Source organism: Euprymna scolopes, chromosome 10 (genome assembly GCF_053919585.1).
Source record: "Euprymna scolopes isolate OS-2025 chromosome 10, ASM5391958v1, whole genome shotgun sequence".
In the NCBI taxonomy this organism is placed as follows: domain Eukaryota; kingdom Metazoa; phylum Mollusca; class Cephalopoda; order Sepiida; family Sepiolidae; genus Euprymna; species Euprymna scolopes.
Window position 1 is genome coordinate 27,295,870 of NC_136491.1, and position 23,446 is coordinate 27,319,315.

Sequence of the window (23,446 nt, forward strand, 5' to 3'; positions counted from 1 at the left end):
ATGACTAATCTCCCTCTAAATCATAAGATTCACTGCAATTTTGAATCGGCTTTTCTATGTAAAAACAGGTGTTCCTAATTTCTTTATTATTCTGAATTTATATTTGTAATATTTCCATTCTAATAACATCTTTTTTTATTGACTTTTACATATCTAAAACATTGTATCAATTTTCATCTTCAGCCGAGAGAGATGAGTATCGGCTGAAGAGAGCTTGATATAGGTATCTAAAATGGTCCCCAATTATCAAGTTTGAAATCAACAGTACCGATGACTTATCTAAACATTCTGTAAATAAACCACACACACACACACATATATATATATATATATATATATATATATATATATATATATATATATATCTATGTAAGAATGTTAAAGACTTCTCTTATTTCTATTTAAATGATTAAGAGCAATTAGAAAAAAATTCCGATTCATGTCTAATTAAAGGTCAGTTCAATTTTATCAACATTAAGCCTACAGTCTGTTAGCCATGTCTGGTGAAATGCGTTTAAAGCAATCACATAATTTAGGAAGAGATTATTATGAAGCATTTACTTTTTAGGAATGCCGCCTGAAATCATAGTTTCGTAACCAATTGTCAAATGTAGGTCATCAATTTTTTGCAGTGATCGCAGATAGTCAAACCTGTTACGATCTTGCATTCTGTCCAGATTCAGCTTTGTGTAGAGGTTCTTGAGCCCCGAGATACGTGCACTCTCCACCATGAAACTGGAATTTGCCTTAGCTGCCTCCAAGATAACCCGGGAATCTGATGCAGCAGCTTCTAACGTCTCAGCAGCTGTGTTCTCAATCTGTTTGACCTAAATAAAATCAAATTTCTGTGTTATTATAATATCTGATATTTAATACATGTTCTATTTTTATGAGGGACGGTGTGCATGACTAGGATAATGGATACTTTTGTATATTTAGGAATCAGCTATGACGAGTTGAAATTGCATTGGATTTATAGTAATTGCTTATACACATATAGTGTTATGAAAAAAATGATTCTGCAATATCCAAGTCTGACACAAAGAAAATAGGACCCCTTCCCCGAGCGACCAGACTAGAAAACTAGAAGACATCTAAGACTTATCCATATCCTATATTTCTAAATTTTATTTCTGACAGTCAAGGTTATTTCCATTATCTAAGACCTGGTATTTATGGCCTCGGTATTTATATAAAGGATTAGGGGTGGGAAAGGATGCCATAGAGGTCACAACCAAGAATACATGAAATGAACAACGTTGGAAGTGTGTAGATTCTGACTCCATATAATTAAAGACAGACGAATATTGAAGGTTGAGAACCGATTTTATTTACTACTAACAACTTGTATTAGAAGAGGCAAAGTGTTCATAGGATGGAATGTGATTTAACAAAGGAGATGAATGTTCGTAAAATGTTTGTAGGTATGTATGAATTGACAAGGAATGAATGTTCATAAACTGTTTGTAGGTATGTGTGAATTGACAAGGAATGAATGTTCGGAAAATGTAACTTATCTTTTGGACGATGGAGATGGTTAGGGTAGGCCGGTTATCCTGCTGTCGGTGATGCGTGTCCTGGCTTGTAACTGGAAAGCGAGTGACTTTTTCATCAGCAGCTAGCAGCCCGGCGTCTTCGTCTTCTTTTTCCTCCTCTCTTCTTTGGTTTGTATGAATTAGGCAGTTTTTAGAATTGAAGGCGTTTGGCCCATAGCATGAGAGCGTAATCGGCTTCAGTTCACTGGTGCCTTATTTCTTTTTCTTCTTCATTATGTCTCTTCAGGTTTGGTGACAGAATCCATCCATACGTTCACTGACGCAGCAGGGCGAGTTCTCATCTCTTCATCTCTTTAGGTCGGGTGGGAGAATCTGTCCGTGTGTTCACTGACGCAACAGGGCGAATCTCCTCTTCCCACCTTTGGTTCTCTCAAATCTCTCGTTTTTATAGTCACAGACTGGCTCCCAGCGACTGTGTCATTTGAAGTGTTTATTTTAGGTGCGGAGCTCTGCCATTGGTCGATAATTATTTTGTGGTTATCTTATTTTTTTCTTCCCAAGCGGAAGCAATGCATGGAGCCATGTGCAAAAGACGATTTTTCATTTTGTCTCTCATGGTGGATGCGTTAACATCCGGTTCGCTGCTGATTCTCATCATGTTCAATAGACAAAGTTTAAAATAAAACAAAAAAAAATTAGATGCTATTATTTTTTTTTTTTTTGTATCTTTTCAAATGAGGTTTCATAATTTGTGCATTCATTTTTTTCTGACTATTATCCTCATTTTCATAGTTGTTGTTGTCTCACCACGTTTTGGCCAACTAATCCTCTGGCCTGCCTGGGTAGAAACTGCTATCTTCAGACAATGTTCACCTGGAACTATATAGACTCAACGCCTCTATCCACTATACCAAGGGTGATCAAGGTTGAATTTTATGATCTTAAAAGTCCAATTTTGTGTTCTTATTTGGTCTCCCATTGTTTGGTCTGTACCGAATCGTATCTTTTTATTATTTTTTTAATTTTTATCGAATAGTATATTATTCTACTAGCGGGGGTACCCGGCGTTGCCCGAGTGTTTGTTTCCGGGACGGGGGGGGGGGGGAGTTTTAAAAAATGTTATGGTAGGTAAGTAGGAAGGATCAAACCCGGAGTCATGAGTAAAAGTAGGAAAATAAAGTGTGAAAAAAAAACAAAAAAAACATCTGCAACGTTAACAGTTCGGCCACCAAGAAAAGTCCATTCCAGTTGTTTAGGAAAAAACAAAAAAACAAAAAAAAACGACTACGGTAGGTCGGCGCGAACGTGAAAATATAATGTGAATTGTCCAGCACGCTAACCACTACGCCACAGAGCACTGCAGCTTAGTTTAGTGATTTTAGATAACTTCACATGAAAGAACTACGAAGCCAAACCGGTGTTCTCTTCTCAACTGTTCCTTGTGAACGATCCCCAAACGGTGTTAAGTGGTGGCAGGGGGAGGAGGAATTTATTAGAGAGAAAATATTTTACCACTTCCATTGATCTTAACCGATTTTGGCCGTGACTTCTCAGCAGAAAAAGTATAGAAATCTAAGATTATCGAGGAATTTGAGAAATAATAAGCCTATAACACACCTCAGATATTGTTCTGCCGTTTGTGCATATTATATTTGCATGAAATATCTTGATTTTTAATCCTATTAATGTCAAAATCAGACGGGAAAAAATGAGTTCATTTTATTTATATAGAGAAGATTATAGGAAGATGAGGCTTCATAATTTGTGTATTTATTTTTTTCCTATCCTGTCATGGTTAATCACCTGAAGAAGGCCAGAGGATAAGTTGGCTGAAACATAGTGAAACAACAACTATGAGGATAACCGTTCACCCAAAAAAATGAATGCACAAATTATGAAGTCTCATTGGGTTGAATAAAAAAATGCTCCTGTGTTGTTAAAATAAATCTATATTTTTATAATATAAAAAAGATGCCTTCTTCGATTATTTTATACAGCGTTCAATATATTAAACAAGCGTTAATTTTCAGCAACAGAGGAAGTGATCCCTGTTATGAAGAATGCCGATGATATAAATGCTGCCTGTAACGATGCAAAGAAGACCTGATGATGACCAAACCTGCCAGCCGATTATAGTCGGCACCATATAAACCCCTTAATGTAAGGAGATGTGCCTATCATTTGATCATTTCTAACACCCAGGGAGCTGGTTGCCATTCCTAGGATGTAACAACAGTTCAAGAAACAGCCACACAACAAACTAAGTAACCTTCCCCAACAAACAATTGGGTTAGGTCTGAATTAGACACCAAATTCAGATGCAAACAATGTGGAATGATAGCACGCAGGTACCTCCTTACATAGCTTAATAACAACTCTGTCCAGTGTTTTGATTTTGCCACTATTTTTAATTTGAGGGGGGGGGGAGAAGAAGACAAGGGCGCAATAGCCCCAGACATCCAAATTTAGAGGTGGGGGAACTTCCAATCATATTGAAACTATCTCAGTTTCTCATAATATTTTTCTCAGTACTAGGACTTATATTTTAGTCTTTGGTGCATATAATGAAGAATTTGATCTTGGGTATCCCCAGACCTCTGCATGCTGATGCTACGACTTCTTGAACAGAGACTCAGATTAGAGCTCATCATCTAAACTCCTGGGCTTATCACTCACAGGCAACATGAACTGGAACAAATACATTGAGGATATTGCCAAGGCTGCTGCAAAGAATGTAGGCTACTGCTACTGTGCAAGAAAATTATACATGAGAGTAGCCACAATGCTATAATATGGAGTATTAGCAAACATTTGACCTTATCCTTAAAAAATAGTCATGATCGGTTCAGTGGTTTGGGCTGCAGGGAGTATATATACATGGGCTATGACCTTGACTTTTGACCTTAACCTTGAAAAACGGTGTGCACCATCTCTGGTTGGGGTACCATCATCATGCCAGGTTAGGTCATGATTGGTTCAATGGTGTGGGCTGTAGGAGAGTAGTCTGTGACCTTGACCTTTGACTTTAACCTTGAGAAATTGTGTGCACCATCCCTAGGTTTGGTCATGATCAGTCCAGTGGTTTGGGCTGTAGGAGAGTTGTACACACACAGACACACACACACACGAATGCTATTACTTTATATATACATAGATTGTTTCCACATCTAGGCTGATACATCTATACTAGTCTATCACTCTAAGACAAGGTCCGAAAAAGCGTCTTCAACCTAATAGGTCCTGCACTATCTACCAAGCTCCAATCTCTGTCCCATCATCGTAATGTTGCACCCCTTTGTCTGTTTTAGATGTACTTTAATGGGATGTGCTCTGATGAACTCATTGCGCTTGTAACCCCCACTTCGTACACAAACATGCCAAACCCGTCTGGCAGCAAAATCCCACCCCTTCACTGTAGAGATCCCTAGATGACAGAAAGCCTTCTACTTTAATAGCTTCTTCCCTTGGATTGCCTGACTTTGAAATTCCTTCCTTGTTTTCTGCTTCCCTGGCTGTACTAACATGTAGAAATTTAAATGTAATGTGAACAAACAGCTTGCTCATTTCCAACATATTAGCCCAGTAGATATGGTCTTAAATATTAGCTTAATTACATCCAACTGGCAATAAGCCCTGCTTGGGGTATAAAAAAAAAAGAAAGAACACACGGACTTGCGTTCAAATCTAAACCAATGACAAACCTCTCTCCTTTATTCAAGGGAAAATAATGTTTTTTTTTTTTTTACGGGGGAGATGACTCTTTTTTTTTTTTTTTTTTTTTTTTACTCATGTTCACCTCTTACAAAGCATATCGCCACTTGGACGTAAGGGGCTACTATTTGGGGGCATGTCTAGGAAAGATTAGTAAGATATTTGTTTATGTTACATTTAAAATTCCGCATATCAGTACAGCCAGGGAAGCAGGCAGCAGGAAGGGAATTCCAAAGTCTAGCTGTTCGAGGAAAGAAACTATTAGAATAGAAAGGTTTCTGTCATTTACGGACATCAACAGCGAAGGGGTGAGATCTTATTTGCTAAGCGCGTTTATTGGGGATATGTACGTCGAGGGACTGTACACTCTTTAACCCTTATCCTTGAGTGGCCTCTTGGCCTTGATAAGTGGTGATGCCTATATAAAAAAAAAAAAAAGAAAATAAAAAAAAAAGTTCATCAGAACACATTCCATTAAAATATTTTTAAAACAGGCACAGTGATGCAACATTGCGGCGATGGGACAGGGGCTGGAGCTTAGTTGATAAAGTGGGATCGATTAGATTGACAACTCTTTTTTTTTCTTACCTTTTGTTCTGTTTCTTTACGAACGATGGTCGCCTCTTGAAGATAGACTTCTCGCTCGGCCGAGGCATTCAAAATGAGGGCATCAAGAAAACTTTCATCCAAAGCATCAGGAATGTCAATGGCACCCAGTTGGAAGTAACGCACGTCTATGAACATGCCGTAATCATCAATAGTGCAGTTTTGCCTTGGCTTACACGACAAGCAATCTAAGATGAAAAGAGGAAAAAAGAAAATATAAGTTTTTGTGATGCATATGCATAGTCGGGTTTGTATTACTGTACACATAGATTCGAAAAAGTTGTCAAAAAACAAATATATAACAAATAAATGTTATCAAAGGCAAGATAAGTTACTTTTCTACCAAACTGGATATATTTTTCGTGTTTTTATTCAATGTAACATATTTATTCAGCTCGAAAAACATACAGTGTTTACCGATGTATTCGAAAATTCAAGATGGCGTCTCACACCCTCTTTAACACCGTAAGTATGGAAAAAGGTGTTATAAATAAAAAACTATACAAAATACTATTAAAAACCCGCCGAATATATGTCAACCTATGTCACGGTAACATATATTGAGCCAGTTTTTAACAGTATTTTATCCGGTTTTTTATTTATAACATCTTTTCTCACACTTACCGTGTTAAAGAGAGAATAAGACGCCATCTTGAATGTTCCAATACATCGGTAAACACTGTATGGTTTTAGAGCTGAATAAACATGTTACATTGAATAAAAATACGAAAAATATATCCAGTTTGGTAGAAAAGTAACTTATCTTGCCTTTGATAACATTTATTTGTTATATATTTGTTTTTTGACAACTTTTTCGAATCTATGTGTACAGTAATACAAACCCGCATAGTCTGTTTCTTAAAAACTGTGGAATATTTTTTTTAGTTGCTTCTCAAATTGCCTACAACTTAAAAAAAAATAAACAAATAAAAAATAATAATAATTGAATGTTTAAAAAAAATAAATAGATAAAAAATAAATTTTAAATTTTAAAAAATAAACGAAAAAAAAATAAATTAAAAAAAATAATAATTGAATGCTTAAAAAAATAAAATAATAAATAAATTTAAAAATTTAAAAAATAAACGAAAAAAAAAAAAAAAATAATAATTGAATGTTTAAAAAAAATAAATAAATTAAAAATAAATTAAAAACTTTAAAAAATAAATGAAATAATAAAAATAAATAAAAGAAATAATAATAATTGAATGTTTAAAAAATAAATAAATAAAAAATAAATTAAAATTTTTTAAAATTAAACGAAATAAAAAATAAATAAAGAAATAATAATAATTGAATGTTTAAAAAAATAAATAAATTAAAAATAAATTTAAAAATTTAAAAAATAAACGAAAAAAAAAATAATAATTGAATGTTTAAAAAATAAATAAATAAAAATAAATTAAAATTTTTTTAAATTAAACGAAATAAAAAATAAATAATAATAATTGAATGTTTAAAAAAATAAATAAATTAAAAATAAATTAAAAAATTTAAAAAATAAATAAAATAAAAAATAAATAAATAAAAAACATCATAAAGTTAAGAAAGCTATGAAACAATAATAATATATCAAAACCTCAAACTGTACGATAGTCAAGGTGATTTCCATTATAATTGAAAAGCTTGGGAACATAACAAAAAACCACCATAAATGGTTTAATCAGATTGACAAGAAAATTTCTTTTATAATTTTACAAAAGGCTTGCCCATTGGGAACGGCGATAGTGTTTATACAGCTTGAATGTTTAAAGTCAAAGGAATTGACCTGATGTTTAAGAAAGAAAATTCAACTAAAAACATCCAAAGGAGGAGGAGGAAGTGGTGGTTGTGGTGATGATGATGATGATGATCATCATCATCATCATCAACAAAAAAAAGTGATGGTGGCTAAGTGTTTAACGACATGGACTGATAACCTAGGTGTGCCAAGTTTGAGTCCAGCTCCTTCTACAGAAACATTTTCACTTAGGGATGTTGGCAACCTTCACATGGTCCCTCCCGTAAGTACTGGATGCCTTTCTAGAAAGAATTCTAACTAGAAAGATATCAGGGAAATGAATGCCAATAATAGAGTCATACAAAAATGATGAGTCAGTCTCAACAGCAAGCATCACCACCACCATTTAAATGTTGGAAGCTTGCGTAGAAGGTCTGGTAAGATTTTTGAATTTCTTGAGAGAAGATGAATTTTTAGTTACGTACTCGCAATAGATCATCTTCAATGATTGTAACAGAGTGCGTATGAGTGCACGGGAAAATATCAGCAGAAGCTGTAAGATAGCTGGCTTGCAAGAATATTAGCAGCAGCAGCAGCCAAAGAAAAGTACATATGAAAATTAGGAAGCTTTTTTTTTTACATAGGCATCACCACTTATCAAGGCCAAGAGGCTACTCGAGGATAAAGGTTAAATAGTGTACAGTAGAAATTGGACAATATAGTAATCGTTAGTAATGGAAATTCGGTAAATTTGTTCGCTTATATGGAATGGCTCATCAAAAACTTGTTTACGTTAGACTTGAAGATAACCATATTGTAGTCAGCCGGAAAGCAGGAAAACGTTAGACAATTCCATAGGCGTGCAGTTCTAAGAAAGAAGCTTTGTTCATGGAATCTACGTTTAGGTTTAGGCACAGAAAAAGAAAAACAAAAAAATAAAGGACACCACGTGGTCGGGAGAAGAAAAATGCGGTTGAAAAAGATGGATGTGTAAAGTTGAAGATGAGAAATGGTTGTCTTTGATCGGTGTGTAGTGGAGCAGAAAGAAAAAACGCCACCAGGGGAGTTGGACATGTGGCCTGCAGTTGCAGCGAGAAACTTTTTAAGCTGATGTGGAGACGGGGGAGAGAGAAAAACAGTAATAAACGAATTGTGTTAAAACAGAAAGAAAAGCCAAGTCGGATTTATTTATTTTTCTTTGTTTTTCCTTTTTCGACGGTGCTGGACAGTGTGGGGGTCCAAGATTTTGAAAAGATGCACCTGAAGAAAGTCAGATTTGACATCCGTTGAACCATTGTTAAAAATAACAAGAAGTTTGTATTATCCAACTAATGCAAATAATGCAATCAGGTTTCGATTGCAGATCTCATCAGGCGATTAATTTAACTTAATCAAAGAATGCAAAAAGTTTTTTTCTAAATCCAGAACACAACCAGAAACTCTGATAAATGGCTCGACAATGGATGCTGGAAAGCCTTCTACTCTAACAGCTAGACTTTAGAATTCTCCTTCTGTCTCCTGCTTCCCTGACTCTACTAACTAGTGAGGTGATGATCCCAATATTTTTCCCGATTCCGATACAATTACCGACTCCAATTCTTTATGAACTCTGTCAAGGCAAGATAAGCTGCTTCTAGCAGCTTATCTTGCCCAGTTAGAATCAAGTATCGATTTGTTATATAAATTGCTCTTTAGTCTTAACTTTGAAAATCCGGCTAATTTAATTTTATATATTAGATAACACTTTCTCAATTTAAATGCATATTTATTAAAAAATTAAAAGAAAAAAATTTAGGTTTAGGCACCGAATTATAGAGTTGTTATTTTCGCCGATTTCTGTAAAAAACACATGTTAAAGGTGCAGTTATTTTTTTAAACGTCAAAATACATTTGTGGAGGATGATCTATAGATTTTAGCTTTACTGGTGATTTAAAATCAATAAATATTTATTATTATTCCATTATTAACAGCAATGGAAGATTTTGCTTTAAACAAAATCAAAAAAAAAAAAAGAAGATAATTAAAAGAATCGTTTCGGCATCGGAAAATAGGCACCAATTTTGTGATTCCGATACCGATTCCAATACCCCCAAATTTGTTGATTTTTTTGATTCCCGATTCTGAATAATCGTCCCAACATTAGTACTAAACATGCAGAAGTTTAAATGTAATGTGAACAGACATCTTGCTGCACAACTTCTTTTATATCACATTACACTTTTCTTCATTCTGATAAAAAGGAAAGTTTCTTTGTTTTTTTTTTTAATGTAAAGATTAAGGTATATAAAAACATATGGAATATAAAGTAAGTACAACATAAATACAAGGATACACACCAGTCGCATTCTCATTTGTATCACAATGGGGTTTGCAGCAATTTCCTCCAAGAACGTTTTTCAAATTCTGAAATAATTCTGTCTCGAGCTTCAAGCGTTGTTTAACAACATCACGTGTCGTAAATCGGGTCGCTACATTCTGGAAGAAAATGTTTAAAAAAATGTAAATACAAAAATTTAACAGTGCAAGTAAAGTGGAGGAAAGGGGGGGGGTAAAATATTTTGCAATTTTTTTTACATAATTTTTCAACAGCTTTAGATGTGTTGCCTCAGGAATTACAGAGTAAATTTTTTTCTTTTAATTTTTTAATAAATATGCATTTAAATTGAGAAAGTGTTATCTAATATATAAAATTAAATTAGCCGGATTTTCAAAGTTAAGACTAAAGAGCAATTTATATAACAAATCGATACTTGATTCTAACTGGGCAGGATAAGCTGCTAGAAGCAGAGTTCAAGGCAGACTTCATAGCTTAGTGGGGGATGCCCATTTCTCTTCCCTGCAACCTCTTTCCCACAGAAAAGATGTTGCGAGCCGATCTCTGCTTTATCATTATTTTCATGGCAAGTGTTCAGCTGAGCGTCAATCCATGCCCGCCCCCTCGCCAAACTTTCACAAAAAGCACTCATCTAGCCAAAACCACTATCAATAATTTCCCCCACTCTTTATCTGTGCCTAAATGTAAATGTAGATTCCATGAACAAAGTTTCTTTCTTAGAACTTCACGCCTGTGGAACTCTCTTCCGATTGCCTGCTTTCCAGCTGACTACAATCTGATTGTCTTCAAGTCCAACATAAACAAGTTCTTGATGAACCGTCCCCCTAAGTAATCCAATTTACAAAATTCCCTCTACTTATGTTTACTACGCTATAATCACATTGACTAATGTATACCCATTAACCCTTATCCTCGAGTGGCCTCCGAACCTTGATAAGTGGTGAGTTCTGTGTAAAAAAAAAGTAACCAAAAAATATGAAAACTTTCAGTCTGTCTTATTTAGCCACAAAAAATAAAATTCCCATAGATTTCATTGATTACATATCTTATCCAGCCTCATAATACTTTCACTAGCATATGAAATTTACTGTTTATTAAAATCTTAAATGGTATCCTACTATTTCACCCATTGGAAGAGGAGATATTAATTCACATATTAAGGATATTTGTTAAAATAATTGAATAATGTTGGAAGAACCTGAACATGGCAAGCTTACAATCTACATAACTAACCATTATCAATTTCTACACTTATGAACAAGCCTCTCCTGTGTTTCGATTTTGCTACCACCTTTGATTCAAAGGGAGAAAGAGACAATGAGATAATGGCGCTGGACATCCAAATTACATCTAATATATAAAATCAAACTGGTTGGATTTTCCAGGTTAAACCTACGAGGTGCCTCCAATAAGTTTCCAGACTTTTTTGATACAGGCATTTAAATTTGTTGTAGACTCTTGAAAATTTAGTATGTTATTGCTACATATCTTATGAGTCGACTGACTAATATTTATAATTTCAGGTTCAAATGAACAGCTACAACAGGAAATGGAATACACCCTACTAAATTATTAGCAGCAGCAGCCAAAGAAAAGTACATATGCAAATTGTCACAGCTGGTGAATTTCAAAAATGCAATCTGGATGTGAGAACACTTTAGAAGAACAATATGCAATAAAATTCTGTTTTAAACTTAGAACAAAATGCCAAAGAAACATATGGAATGCTTCAGACTGCTTTTGGACCATCTTGCATGAATCGAGCATCAGTTTTTGAGTGGCATAAGAGATTTAAGGAAGGCAGGGAGTTTGTGAGGGGTGATGAAAGGTGTGGGAAGAGTAAGGAAGTCAGAATACCAGAATTTTTTTATTTGACCATGAAATAAAGTTGAATAAAATATGTTAGAATAGACTTTTTTGTTTAGCAAATTTTATGTGCGTTTTCTTATCACTGGCGGCCATGTTATTTGAAGTTAATCAGTTTAGTTTCCTGTAAACAAAAAACTAATTCAAATACAATAATTTTTAATAAATTAGCTGTCAGCGATCACAAGGAAACAAACATAAAAAAAAAAATAAACAAAAATTCAATTATTGACGTCCAGGGGTAAAAGATTACAACTTGTCTCTATTTATATAAAGTTAAAGTTAATTGGGAATTATTTTGTAAAATTAGATGTGTATGCATATATGTTTATATATTTGTATGTACAGGATTCACGCCTAAACTAATTAACCGATCATTATGAATTTTCAAACACAGATGCTAGATGTAAAAGTGTCAAATATTTAGTTTAATTTAATATTATGTAAAGTGGCCAAAAAAAAAAAAAAACAAAAAAAAAGGAGGGGATGAAAATCTTCTGCAAAAATTTCGATACCTCTGATGTAGATTTCAACATTAGTTATTAAACACAAATATTTCCCAAATTTCATTATTTTGACATATTTTAAAGAGCTGTTCGGGGGGGGGGGCTACTATATGCACAGCATCCTATTAAGAAATAAAAAAAAATGTCAGATTTGCATCGAATCTGATCCATAATCATAAGACACCAATGAAGCAAGGTTCCTTGAATTTCTTCTTGAGACTCTTTAAGCTTTGAATTTTAAACATTTTCTGGAATCCATATCATGTAACAAATTTTGATCAAAATTGGAATAAGGATTCTAGACATTAGGTTTAGTATCAGTAGATGTTGATTTTAATCTTATAAGAAGACACAGAAAGTGGTGCAAAACTCTTCCGTTTGGGGAAATTAATTTTATCTGTTATGATATCTATTGTTTTAATTTCCCCCACTTTCTATCTGTGCCCAAACCTAAATGTAGATTCCATAAACAAAGCTTCTTTCTTAGAACTACACGTCTGTGGAACTCTCTCTTCCGTTTCCCTGCCTTGCAGCTGATTACAATATGGTCATCTTCAAGTCCAATGTAAACATGCACTTGATGAGTCGTCTCCTTAAGTAATCCAATTTACCAGATTTCAACTACTGATGGTTACTACGATATTATCTCATTGACTATCGTGTACTCATCAGCCGTTATCCTCGAGTGGACTCCGGGCCTCGGTAAGTGGTGACTCCTTTGTAAAAAAAAAAAAAAAAAAAAAAAAAAGAAGATTTTATTAATGTCGGAATAATAAAACCAAAATCCAACCTTTATGGCATCATTGCCTTTTCTTTTCACTTTGTCATGGTAGTAGATATCATATTTCTGATGTAGATATGGCAGCTGGTTTTGAATGAGAAAATATTGGTACCAGGCAGAAAGACCAACCTGAAAGAAATAAAGAAAAATCAATACAGAGACCCCAAAACGTCAAACCCCAAACCCTGGAAGAATTGAAGGAAAACATCAGGAATAAAATAAAAGAGTTAAATCGCAATCCAGAGATTCTGCAATCTGTCATGAATAATGTTTTGGAAAAAGCACAAATATGCGAAACTGAAAATGGGCAACATTTAAAAGACATTATTTTTCATAAATAAAAATTGTTTGAATTTTGCAATTTAAAAAAAATAATTTCCCAATGTCTTAGTCAGATTGTATTAAAATTGTATAAAGATATCATCAAAAATAAAGAATCTATTTAAGTTCAAAACCCTTCAGTTACTTTTTGGACACTCTGTACATATAGCAAAGCTAAAGATTTGCTTGTTTAAGCATTGTATGAAACTGCATTATATGATCGTGGTCATAAAATGCAAAAAAAAAACAAAACAAAAAACAAAAAAAAACTTGTAAAATGTTTATAAAAATAAATAAAAATGAAAAACAAACCGAAATTGGTCATTCCAAAGTGGAATGAAATATTTTGGTAAGATCAAGAAATAAAGAAAGGTGTTTTTTATGTCAAGTTCTACTTCCTATTGTCGTCATATTGAGCTTTTTTTTATTTGGTTGGGATTAATATATAAATATTAATATTTATATTAGATTGAAGTTTACATTTACTTTTGTCTAGTAAACTTTTCTTATCTACAGTCTGATTGGTATATATAGCCTTGACTAACAAATCGATTTGGTATATATAGCCTTGACTAACAAATCGATTTGTCTTTTTTCTTTCACTTCAGTAGCAATATGCCTTGTGCATGACAAATTAAAAGAAAGGTATCTTTTTAAATATTCAATACTTAAAAAAAAAATGCGAGACTGGTTGTGATATTAATGTTTATTTTATATAAGAGTAAACTGAACAGATATTTAAATAACGTTTAGAAGTAAAAATATTGAAAGAAGTAAAATAAAAAGCAAAAAAAAAAGCCCCCCAAAACGAAGTAAAAAAAAAACTGAATCAAATAAAAAATCAGATCTTAACGTGAAAAAGTAAAAAAAAGCCCCCAAAAACGAAGTAAAAAAAAAAAACTGAATCAAATAAAAAATCAGATCTTAACGTGAAAAAGTAAACAAAAAACAAGACAAAAAAAAAAAAAAATCAAAAACTTACTTCAAGTTTGTCAGATGTAAAGACTTTAACATTATCGACATACTGGAAATGAGCATCAGCCTGGAATCTTTTAAATTCATAAGACGGTCCAATTACATATCGTCCACTGTCGTAGACTCTATCCAAGCTTACTGCGCCTGTAATCTTGTTGCGGACAACCCCAAACTAAAAAAAGCAAAAGAAAATAAATAACATGTAATCTTGCAGTATAGTTAACAACCGAGAAATCAAAAAACAAAACACGGAATGTATAACAAATAACTTATCAGACAAAAAAAAAATTAAATTTTTTTCTGGCTTGTATACTTTTAACCTTCTGAAACTTAACATTTTCTTTTTATTTAAAAATAAAATTTGTTTCTTAGAAAAACAAACATGGCTACTAACATTTTTCTCGATTTACCAACCGTGAAATCGAATATATATATATATATATATATATATATATATATATATATATATATTAATTATTCGAAGGTAAACAGTTACATTTGGTCGCTACAAACAGCCATCTGTTTCAGTCAATGAGACTTTGTCAGGTGACCCTGAACCATTTGTTGTCCTTACTTTTGAACATCTCAAGCCTGGAGATTATATATATATATATATATATATATATATATATATATATATATATATATATATATATATATATATATATATAAAATAAAAATTACAATTAAATTTACCAAAATGATCCAAGATGGTAAAACTAAAGTATATTATAAATATTAAAGAATTAATATTTATAAAGTAATCTCAACCAGATGTAAAAGCTCGATAAAACCAAATAGGAGATAGAGCTTCCATTCACGTGTAATTATCTTTTTCTTCACGATATTCCCTCTGCTTCACTGTTTTGTTATCAAGTAAGATCTTTGACTTACTAGCTGTTTCATCAAATACTTTTGTATGCAAAATCCGATCCCACATTTTGCTAATTCCTACCCTCTGATGAGAAGGAAAGTATTTCTTCGAAACTCCACGGATTAAGGACTATCCACTTATCAAGTGTTTCCTTTTCAGATGAATTATGTTTTTAACTCTTTTTCAAAGTGTTTTTTAACATGTTTTATTAACTGTTTGCTCGTATATATATATATATATATATATATATATATATATATATATATATATATATATATATATATATAAACTCCACCAGGCGCATTAAAATTTAATTTTCTACCGACCTGTATACTTTTAACATTCTGAAATTGTTTTTTTTTTTTTTTTTTCAAAATAAGTTTCAGTATCTCAAAACTCTTTGCGCAGTAATTTTTATTTTAGAATGACGATAAGACACACAAACATCAACAAGAAATTCTGAAATGAAAAGTCTTACAAAAGTATACAGGTCAGCAGATAATTAAATTATATTGCGTTTGGTATAAACTATTTGTTGTATTTTTTCTTTCTGTTTACACTTTCTCAGCTGTTAATTATACTGCAGTTTAAAAGACAAATACGAGAATAAACTAGCTGCGCACAAAAGTTCCACAAAGTTAAGATGCCTTAAGTGACACAGGTAGATAGTACTGTAGATGTTATAGTTTGGTTAAGCAACGTTGGATCTGGCAATTACTATATGAGTAACGAGTTGGGAATATGAGCTGCTGTATATGAGAGAGCTTCCTACTTATCTCGGCAGTGTTTCCTAACATCCTGAACTTCTTGCCACTGGACTTAAGAAATGTCACTTCTGGAGATGTGATTGCGCAACCCTTGCTTCACAATACACTACTTGCACAAGAGTATCACTTGTATCTTAAAATGGAATGGCGGTCTAAGATCTTCTGTTTCTGAATTTTTTCTACAAGACGATTGATAATTTGGATCTATTGCGCTTAGTATTCTATTTCCATGCTAGAAAGCTATTAACGCCCGAAAGTATCCTATACCTCTATAAGGCCACCATTCGCCCATGTATGGAGTCTTGTTGTCATATTTGGGCTGATGCATCTGCTGCTAGTCTCTCGCTCCTAGACAAGGTTAAAAAAATAGTCGCCAATCTGATAGGTCCTGACCTGTCATCTAAACTTCAGCCTCTGTCCCATCGACGAAATGTTGCATCCCTCTGCCTGTTCTACAAGTACTTTAATGGTGAATGCTCTGACGAACTGCAAGCACTTGTGCCCCCTCGACATAAATACCCCCGACAAACTCGACAAGCAGCAAAATCCCACCCCTTCACGGTAGAGATCCCTAGATGTAAGAGAGCCTTTTACTCCAGTAGTTTCTTCCCCAAAACCGCTAGACTTTAGAATTCCCCTCCGGTCTCTGCTTCCCCAACTGTACTGACATGCAGAAGTTCAAGTGTAACATGAACCGACATCTTGCTGCCCAACTCCCTACACAGTACCCCTCATGCTTATGTCCCTGATAGTAGCCCCCTACAACAAAGTGGCAATGTGCCTTATTTGGGGTGAAAATGCAATAAAAAAAAATTCTATGAATATCTACAGTGTTTTTTATTTATTTATTTTTTTTGAAAGGGAGCTACTACCTATCAAGGTTCAAAGGCCACCTGAGGATAAGGGTTATTGCCACAACGTTTCAGCCAATGTAACCTGATCTTCAGGTGTCTCTAGTCAAACTTGGGAATCTTTCTGTCAAACAGAAATCTATATGGAATTTCAAACAGAACCATATATATATATATATATATATATACTATCTGTACCCGACCACACGTTGCTGCGGCTCAGTTTGTTTAAATGAAACACAAAAAATACAAAAGAAAAATGTGTGTTTCTTATGTTTATGTTCTCAATATTTGTGGATACACAATATTTTGAGGTGTCCTTTTTCTGTGCAGATGTAGAGATTGTCTGATTTTCTGACTGTAGAACACACAACATATATTTGTCCACGTGAGAAGCAATCAGGGTGTAGATGTAAGCCACACAAATGTAAAAATTGTCCCTGAGCCTTGTTAATGGTTACTGCAAACGCCAAGCGAATTGTGAAGTGCAATATCTTCAATTAAAATGATATATATCCGTTTAAATCATTCAATGCATATTCACTCCCCGTTCTTCCTGAGGTTGACAGAGAGGAAAACATGAGAGTTTAATTTTACTATGAGCATGCATGTGAGCACGCACTGGAAAATCTTGTAAAGTAAAACAATTTTGTTTTCGTATGATAGTGTTTTATCAAAAATAAATCGATGGAAAAATTGAAACGAAAACGGTTTAAAGAATAAACCAACAAAGTAAGTGGAAGACCAACGATAATTCAGAAGAAAGAAAGGAGAATGTAAAAATGTTGTAAGTTTTTAAAAAAGGAAATAGTTTGTGCCTTATTGGCAACTTTACTGATTAATCGGTAACCAGTCGGTTAACTGATTAGTCATCCGATGAATTGTTTTTTCTTTCCTATTAAATTTAAACCATTTCATCAATACCAACTGGCTCATTTGATAAGTTTGACGCAGAAAGATAATGTTGACGTTCAATTTGTAAAAAAAAACAAAAAAACTCTGTCGTTCTTACCTCATAATAGTTGAGATAACCAAAGCTTATGGGTAAAATGATGATGAGTAGCAGAAGGCCAATGATAAACAAGACGCAGACGCACATGACCATCATTTTATTATTGCTGTCTTTTAGAGCCGGACAACATTCTTCCACGTCACCCATCCTGATATTTTCTTCATAATAGAAAGAGAAAAAGAAATAAAAAAAAAACATTATTTAGTATAAAAGAGAAAATGCACGTTAATCGACAACAGTGTGTGTGTGTGTGTGTGTGTGTGTGTGTGTGTGTGTGTGTGTGTGTGTGTGTGTGTGTGTGTGTGTGTGTGTGTGTGTGTCGTAATAGCACATTCAAATACATCAGTATCATCCATACAGTGGAACGATAAATTTGTCCCCGCCCCTAAAGAAAACAACACTACAGCTTTAGTTTAAAGCTTTTATTGAAAAAATCAATTCAAGTAACTTGGTTATGTAGTACAGCTGACATCTATTCAATGTAGCTGCCTTCAGTCTCAATCGCCGCCTCGCTACGGATCAGGAACTGGGAGCATGCCTTTTCCATAAGCATTGGCGGAAGCTCGGCAGTTACCCGGCGGATAGCGATGATCATGCTGGCTTTGGTGTTGTAGGAGGTCATGTTGGTGATGTTCTTGATGTATGACCAAATGAAGTAGTTCAGTGGGTTCAGATCGGGGGAAAAGGGGGCTCAGTGAGAGAAGGGTACAAAGTCGCAGCACTCGTTCTGAAGCCAAGCCTGGGTCTCATTGAACTTTTAAGCCAGCGCCGAGTCCTGCTGCCACTGCCAGGGTCTGGCAGCGGCCACCTGATTGCACCAGGGGATCACCACATTCTTCAGCACATCCAGATACACCTTGGTGTTGACTTTGAAGATGTGAGGTGGCATGATGTGGCCCTCACTTAGAATCACACCAAAGACCATAATCGTGGCTGGAAACTTTGTTGAGGGTGCTGGCAATGGTCCTGTTGTCATAACGTAGATTGGTAGACAGCATGAGTTGTACAGCGGTGCATCTCCGCTCTCGCATGTTGAACATTGTGTCACTTTCAGTCATGATAGAAGGCTCCTATCACTCTGGGGATTTGTACACAACTGGCTAACTAATAGATGGCCTACAACAAAAAAAGAAAACCTGTTTTCATCAAACGGAAATGGAATCACGTCGTCTTTTCTAGGGCAACAATTTTATTATTCCACCCCGAAGCATATTTTGAAATACTTGACACTAAAGATGAAGGCAGAGTAGTAGTAGTATTGTATGGGTTAGACTATTTTTTAGCCAGTCTAAGAAATTACCCATCCTAGTGAAAGATACAATTATTTCATATATGTGTTTTTAATACCTGTCGTAGGGCAGGTAAAATATTCTTCTGCTTGGGTTAGCAAATGATAGTCATCAAAAATTCATCAATATCCCAAGAATAACAGGTATGTCCAAACGCAACTTCTTTTTACTCTTTGTTTTATACAGTCCCAAACAATGCCGGGTAGCCTCCTTCAACACAACGAGAATGCAAAAGGGCAGAGTGAAGAACGTCTACAAAACACCTGAAGGTCTAACTGACACATCATAAAGACGTTGCATGTCTCGGATGATTACTCTCATCATGGTTGCTAATTTTGATAACGTTTTTTGCTGACTTTCCTCAGGTGAGAATCTGAGAATAGAACATTCAACATCCACACAATTGTTAATTAAAACTGATTATACTTAGCAACTTTATCCATTGCGCCACGTGTCAACGTGAATAATTCTAGCATGAATTTTGGGAGCCTTAAATCGAATCTTTCTTTAAATGTTTGGAGCTATTACTTATTAGTTCTATATGATATTTTGAGCACAGTTCTCTAATTTACCTGTAGTTGGGATATATATATATATATATATATATATATATATATATATATATATATATATATATATATATATATATCAGGTTGACAAGAAAGCACAATCAGAATGAACACATTTTTTCCAATGCAAAACAAGTGTATTTATGCCAGTAATGTAAAAATCTTGCGTTCTGGTGGCGATGAAGTTGCTGAAAGCATTTTCGATATCACTTAGGTTTTTAAGGCATTTACTTATGTAGAAAGTTGTCGAGATGCTTGAAAAAGTGATAGTCAATAGATGAGAAGTTTGGAAAGTATGGTGGATGAGGCAGAATTTCGTAGCCCAATACGTTGAATTTTTGCAGGGTTGATTTAACAACGTGTGGTCGAACATTGTCATGAAGGAGAATTGGTTCTTTTCTGTTGACTAATGCTGGATGTTGTTGTCGAAGTTTCTGATGCATTTCATCCATTTGTTGACAGTACTTTTCCGCCGTAATGGTTTCGCATGCATTCAAAAAACTGTAATGGATGAGACCAATCGCAGACCACCAAACAGTCAGCATGACCTTCTTTTGGTGCAACTCTGGCTTCGGGAATGTTGTGGAGATACGTCGGCATCTAACCACTGAGCTGAGTGTCACTGGTTGTCATAAAGAACCCACTTTACATCGGAAGTCACAACTCTGTCGAGAAACAGGTCGTTCTTGTTGCATAAAAGAAGGAAAAATGACACTTCATAACGGTGTTTATTTTGGTTGTTGTTCAATTAGTGAGGCACCCATTTATCAAGTTTTTCTGTCTTTCCAATCTCTCTCAAGTGGTTGAAAATCGCTGTATACATTACATCTAATTCAGAAGCAAGTTCTTGAACAGTTGTGCGTGAATTGACTTCAACTAAGGCTCTTAATAGATCATTGTCAACATCCAATGACCGACCACTAAGCTCATCATCTTCAAGACTCATTGTGGCCACAAAATTTCTTAAACCACCATTGTGCTATGCGTTCAATAGTGGTTCCTGGACCAAATGCTTTACTGATATCATGAGCTGTTTCAGCAGCTTTTCGGCCTAGCTTGAACTGAAATAAGAAAATTGTGCGAATTTGCTTTTTTTTTTTCCATTTTGTATTCAACGTTCTGAAAAGAAGACATCATTGTTTTAAAACGATTGTAATTTAAGCAATTATATAGAGCATAAAACGCTCTTTAAAATGATATATAAAGTAAAGGTATTATAACGAAAACTTATTTGAAAATACACCATTTGAAATCAAAATTATAAATTCCGCAAGAATTTTCTTGTCAACCTAATATCACAGATAAAAAATACATTTTTTTTGATAGCATAGATAGGTTAGCCAAATTAATCTGGAGCAGGAAACTAGATCCAATATCTGGAACAATTTTTTTTGTTCTTCTGATTAAGGGAGGTGGTGCTTGATCAACACTGCTGGAGAGCCATAATTTAATATATCTGGTCCTACATAGTAGTCCGTCACAACTAAGAGGTTCTGTGCCGTGTTTGGGGCGAAATGATAAAAATAAAAAAAAATAAGGTGAATCAGAAGAACGGGCGACCCAAATTCCGCAGCAAAACATCATTAGATAAAAAAATTATTCTATTTTCCTAAAAACAACCCAAAAAAACAAAAAGCAAAAACTGAAAAAAATCAATAAACATTTTATAAAATAATATATATTTTTTTTATAATACTAAAAACAAATTCCAAACAATAATAACAGTTCATTTATTATTTCATGCAAAAAATAATTAAGTTTAAATATTTATTTGCTTCACCACGAAAACAAAATGTGACACAAGGTTGCTTTTAATGTGGGGGAAAAACCAGCTCCCCCAAAAGGGAAAAAATACAAATTGCCTTAGTATAGAAGGATTTCTTCCACATTGACTAAGGACAAATTAACTTACATGTAGCATCAGAACAGATACTACATTTTGATCCTAGCCTGAAGGCCAGATACCTTGTCACCTGTTCTTCTGATTTACCCCAATTAAAGTTTTAATTTTTGTGATAGGAGAAATTTACTTCTCCACCGTGTGCACTTAGATGTACATTCAATGTACACGTATTGGTTTTCCATGTATGCATACAAAATGGCGACCAGAATAGGAACAAGTCTTGTAATAATTACCAAGATTTGTTGTGTTATATGGACACAACCCCCCCCCCTAAAATATGTAAATATTAAATTGTTAATTTTACGTCATAACATAAATAAAAGTGATTGATTATAAAATTGGAAAGAAACAATTAAGAAAATTGTTTTACATACAAACATGCATGCAAAAATACATAATAAAACAACAAAAAACATTATTCAAACATTAAAACAAAAAAAAAACATTTGTCGTTCGCTTTTTTTCAATAATTTGTTCAAGTTGACCAATAATTTGTAAACACAGCAGCCTAGAAAGAAAATGGCCGTCGAGTTAGAGTTTTATATAAAACTGAAACTGAAAGAAATCCTTACTCCACATATAAATTATAAAAATAATTGTTCGTAAAGAGAGTTTTCTTTAGTAAAAATAAAAGAAGAAGAGTTTTTGCATATTGAATGATGAAATCCATCTTTGAAACATTTCCATTTCCAACCATCAATTGACTGCAAATAACGGTTCAATGCACATTGTAAATTACAGATTTCACACTCCCAAGAACTGGATATTAATGGATGCTTGGCAATCCTTTGAATCATTTGAAAATTGTCAGCCAGCTTCATGGCAATTTAGAATATTGTTTGTATTATTTCGATTAATCGGACAATTATTTTCATCTTGAGTGTTATTAGCACAACGCTTCGGTCACTGCACCTTGCGACCTTCTTCGGGTGTTGAATATATGTTTTCTTTTTCTCTACTAAGAAAAAGAGGGATTAGCTCTGCATTGCAAGAATTCGAACCGTGGGTTTGAGGGTGGATCCGTAGATCATAAAGAAAGTTCAATTTTTTTTTAAGGCTTTCCTATGACTCAATTTTTCGGTATATTTATGCTAATTGTTGATATTAGCGAAAAAAAAAAATGTTTTATGAAACAGAGGATTGATACCAACGCATATTTTCGTTTTATTTTATTTTATTTTTTTTTTAAAAAACACAATGCAAGGAAACGTATTCAACACCCAAAGAAAGTCGCGAGGTGCAACGACTGAAACGTTGTGCCAAGATGAGAATAATTGTTAGTCTGATTAATCAAAACATTCACATCTCATCTCAAAAAATCCAAAATTGGAATATTGTTATTTCTTCAGTCCATTTCAAATCATTGTCATAATTATTTACAAGACTTGTTGAACGCATTCTGTGAATTTAGCGACCATTCTTTACTTGATCGCTGTGTCTACACATTACCAAGTTGACCTTCTAAGTTATTGGATCAAAATGGGTACACAGAAATCCTCATTTATGGATTCAAGATCACATGGATCATTTTGAAATTATCAGTCAGCTTCATGACAAATTGGAATACCGTTATTTCTACAGTCCACATGAAATCATTGTTATAATTATTTACAAGAATTGTTGAATGCATTCTAAGAACTCAGCGGCCATTTTTTTTTTCTAGGCTGCTGTGTCTACACATAGAAATGGGTGCATAGAAATTCTTATTTATGGATGCAAGCTTTCAACTCAAACTGATCATTTTGAAGAATGAACAAAACAGAATCAAAGTGAACATTGTTATAGCTGCTGCTATCAAAGACTTATTAAATTTAAATTTATGGATGCTAACAAAGAAATAGGGCATAATATAAATTATGTAAA

The 23,446-nt window shown here is 33.9% G+C and overlaps 1 protein-coding gene across 6 annotated transcripts in view; it reads right to left on the minus strand.

Moving 5' to 3' along the window:
* Positions 1 to 400: 400 nt before the first annotated feature.
* The window catches only part of LOC145285889 (uncharacterized), a 131,027-nt gene continuing 107,981 nt past the window's right edge, over positions 401 to 23,446 (minus strand). For all 6 annotated transcript variants that reach the window (XM_080134352.1, XM_080134350.1, XM_080134351.1 and 3 more), the window contains 6 exons: positions 17,823 to 17,980; positions 14,326 to 14,490; positions 13,032 to 13,151; positions 9,871 to 10,009; positions 5,796 to 6,001; positions 401 to 827 (listed from right to left, as the gene is read on the minus strand). In XM_080134352.1, the coding sequence (XP_079990478.1) occupies positions 558 to 827; positions 5,796 to 6,001; positions 9,871 to 10,009; positions 13,032 to 13,151; positions 14,326 to 14,490; positions 17,823 to 17,969 (1,047 nt within the window). In that variant the 5' untranslated portion in view covers positions 17,970 to 17,980 and the 3' untranslated portion in view covers positions 401 to 557. The remainder of the gene's footprint in view (positions 828 to 5,795; positions 6,002 to 9,870; positions 10,010 to 13,031; positions 13,152 to 14,325; positions 14,491 to 17,822; positions 17,981 to 23,446) is intronic.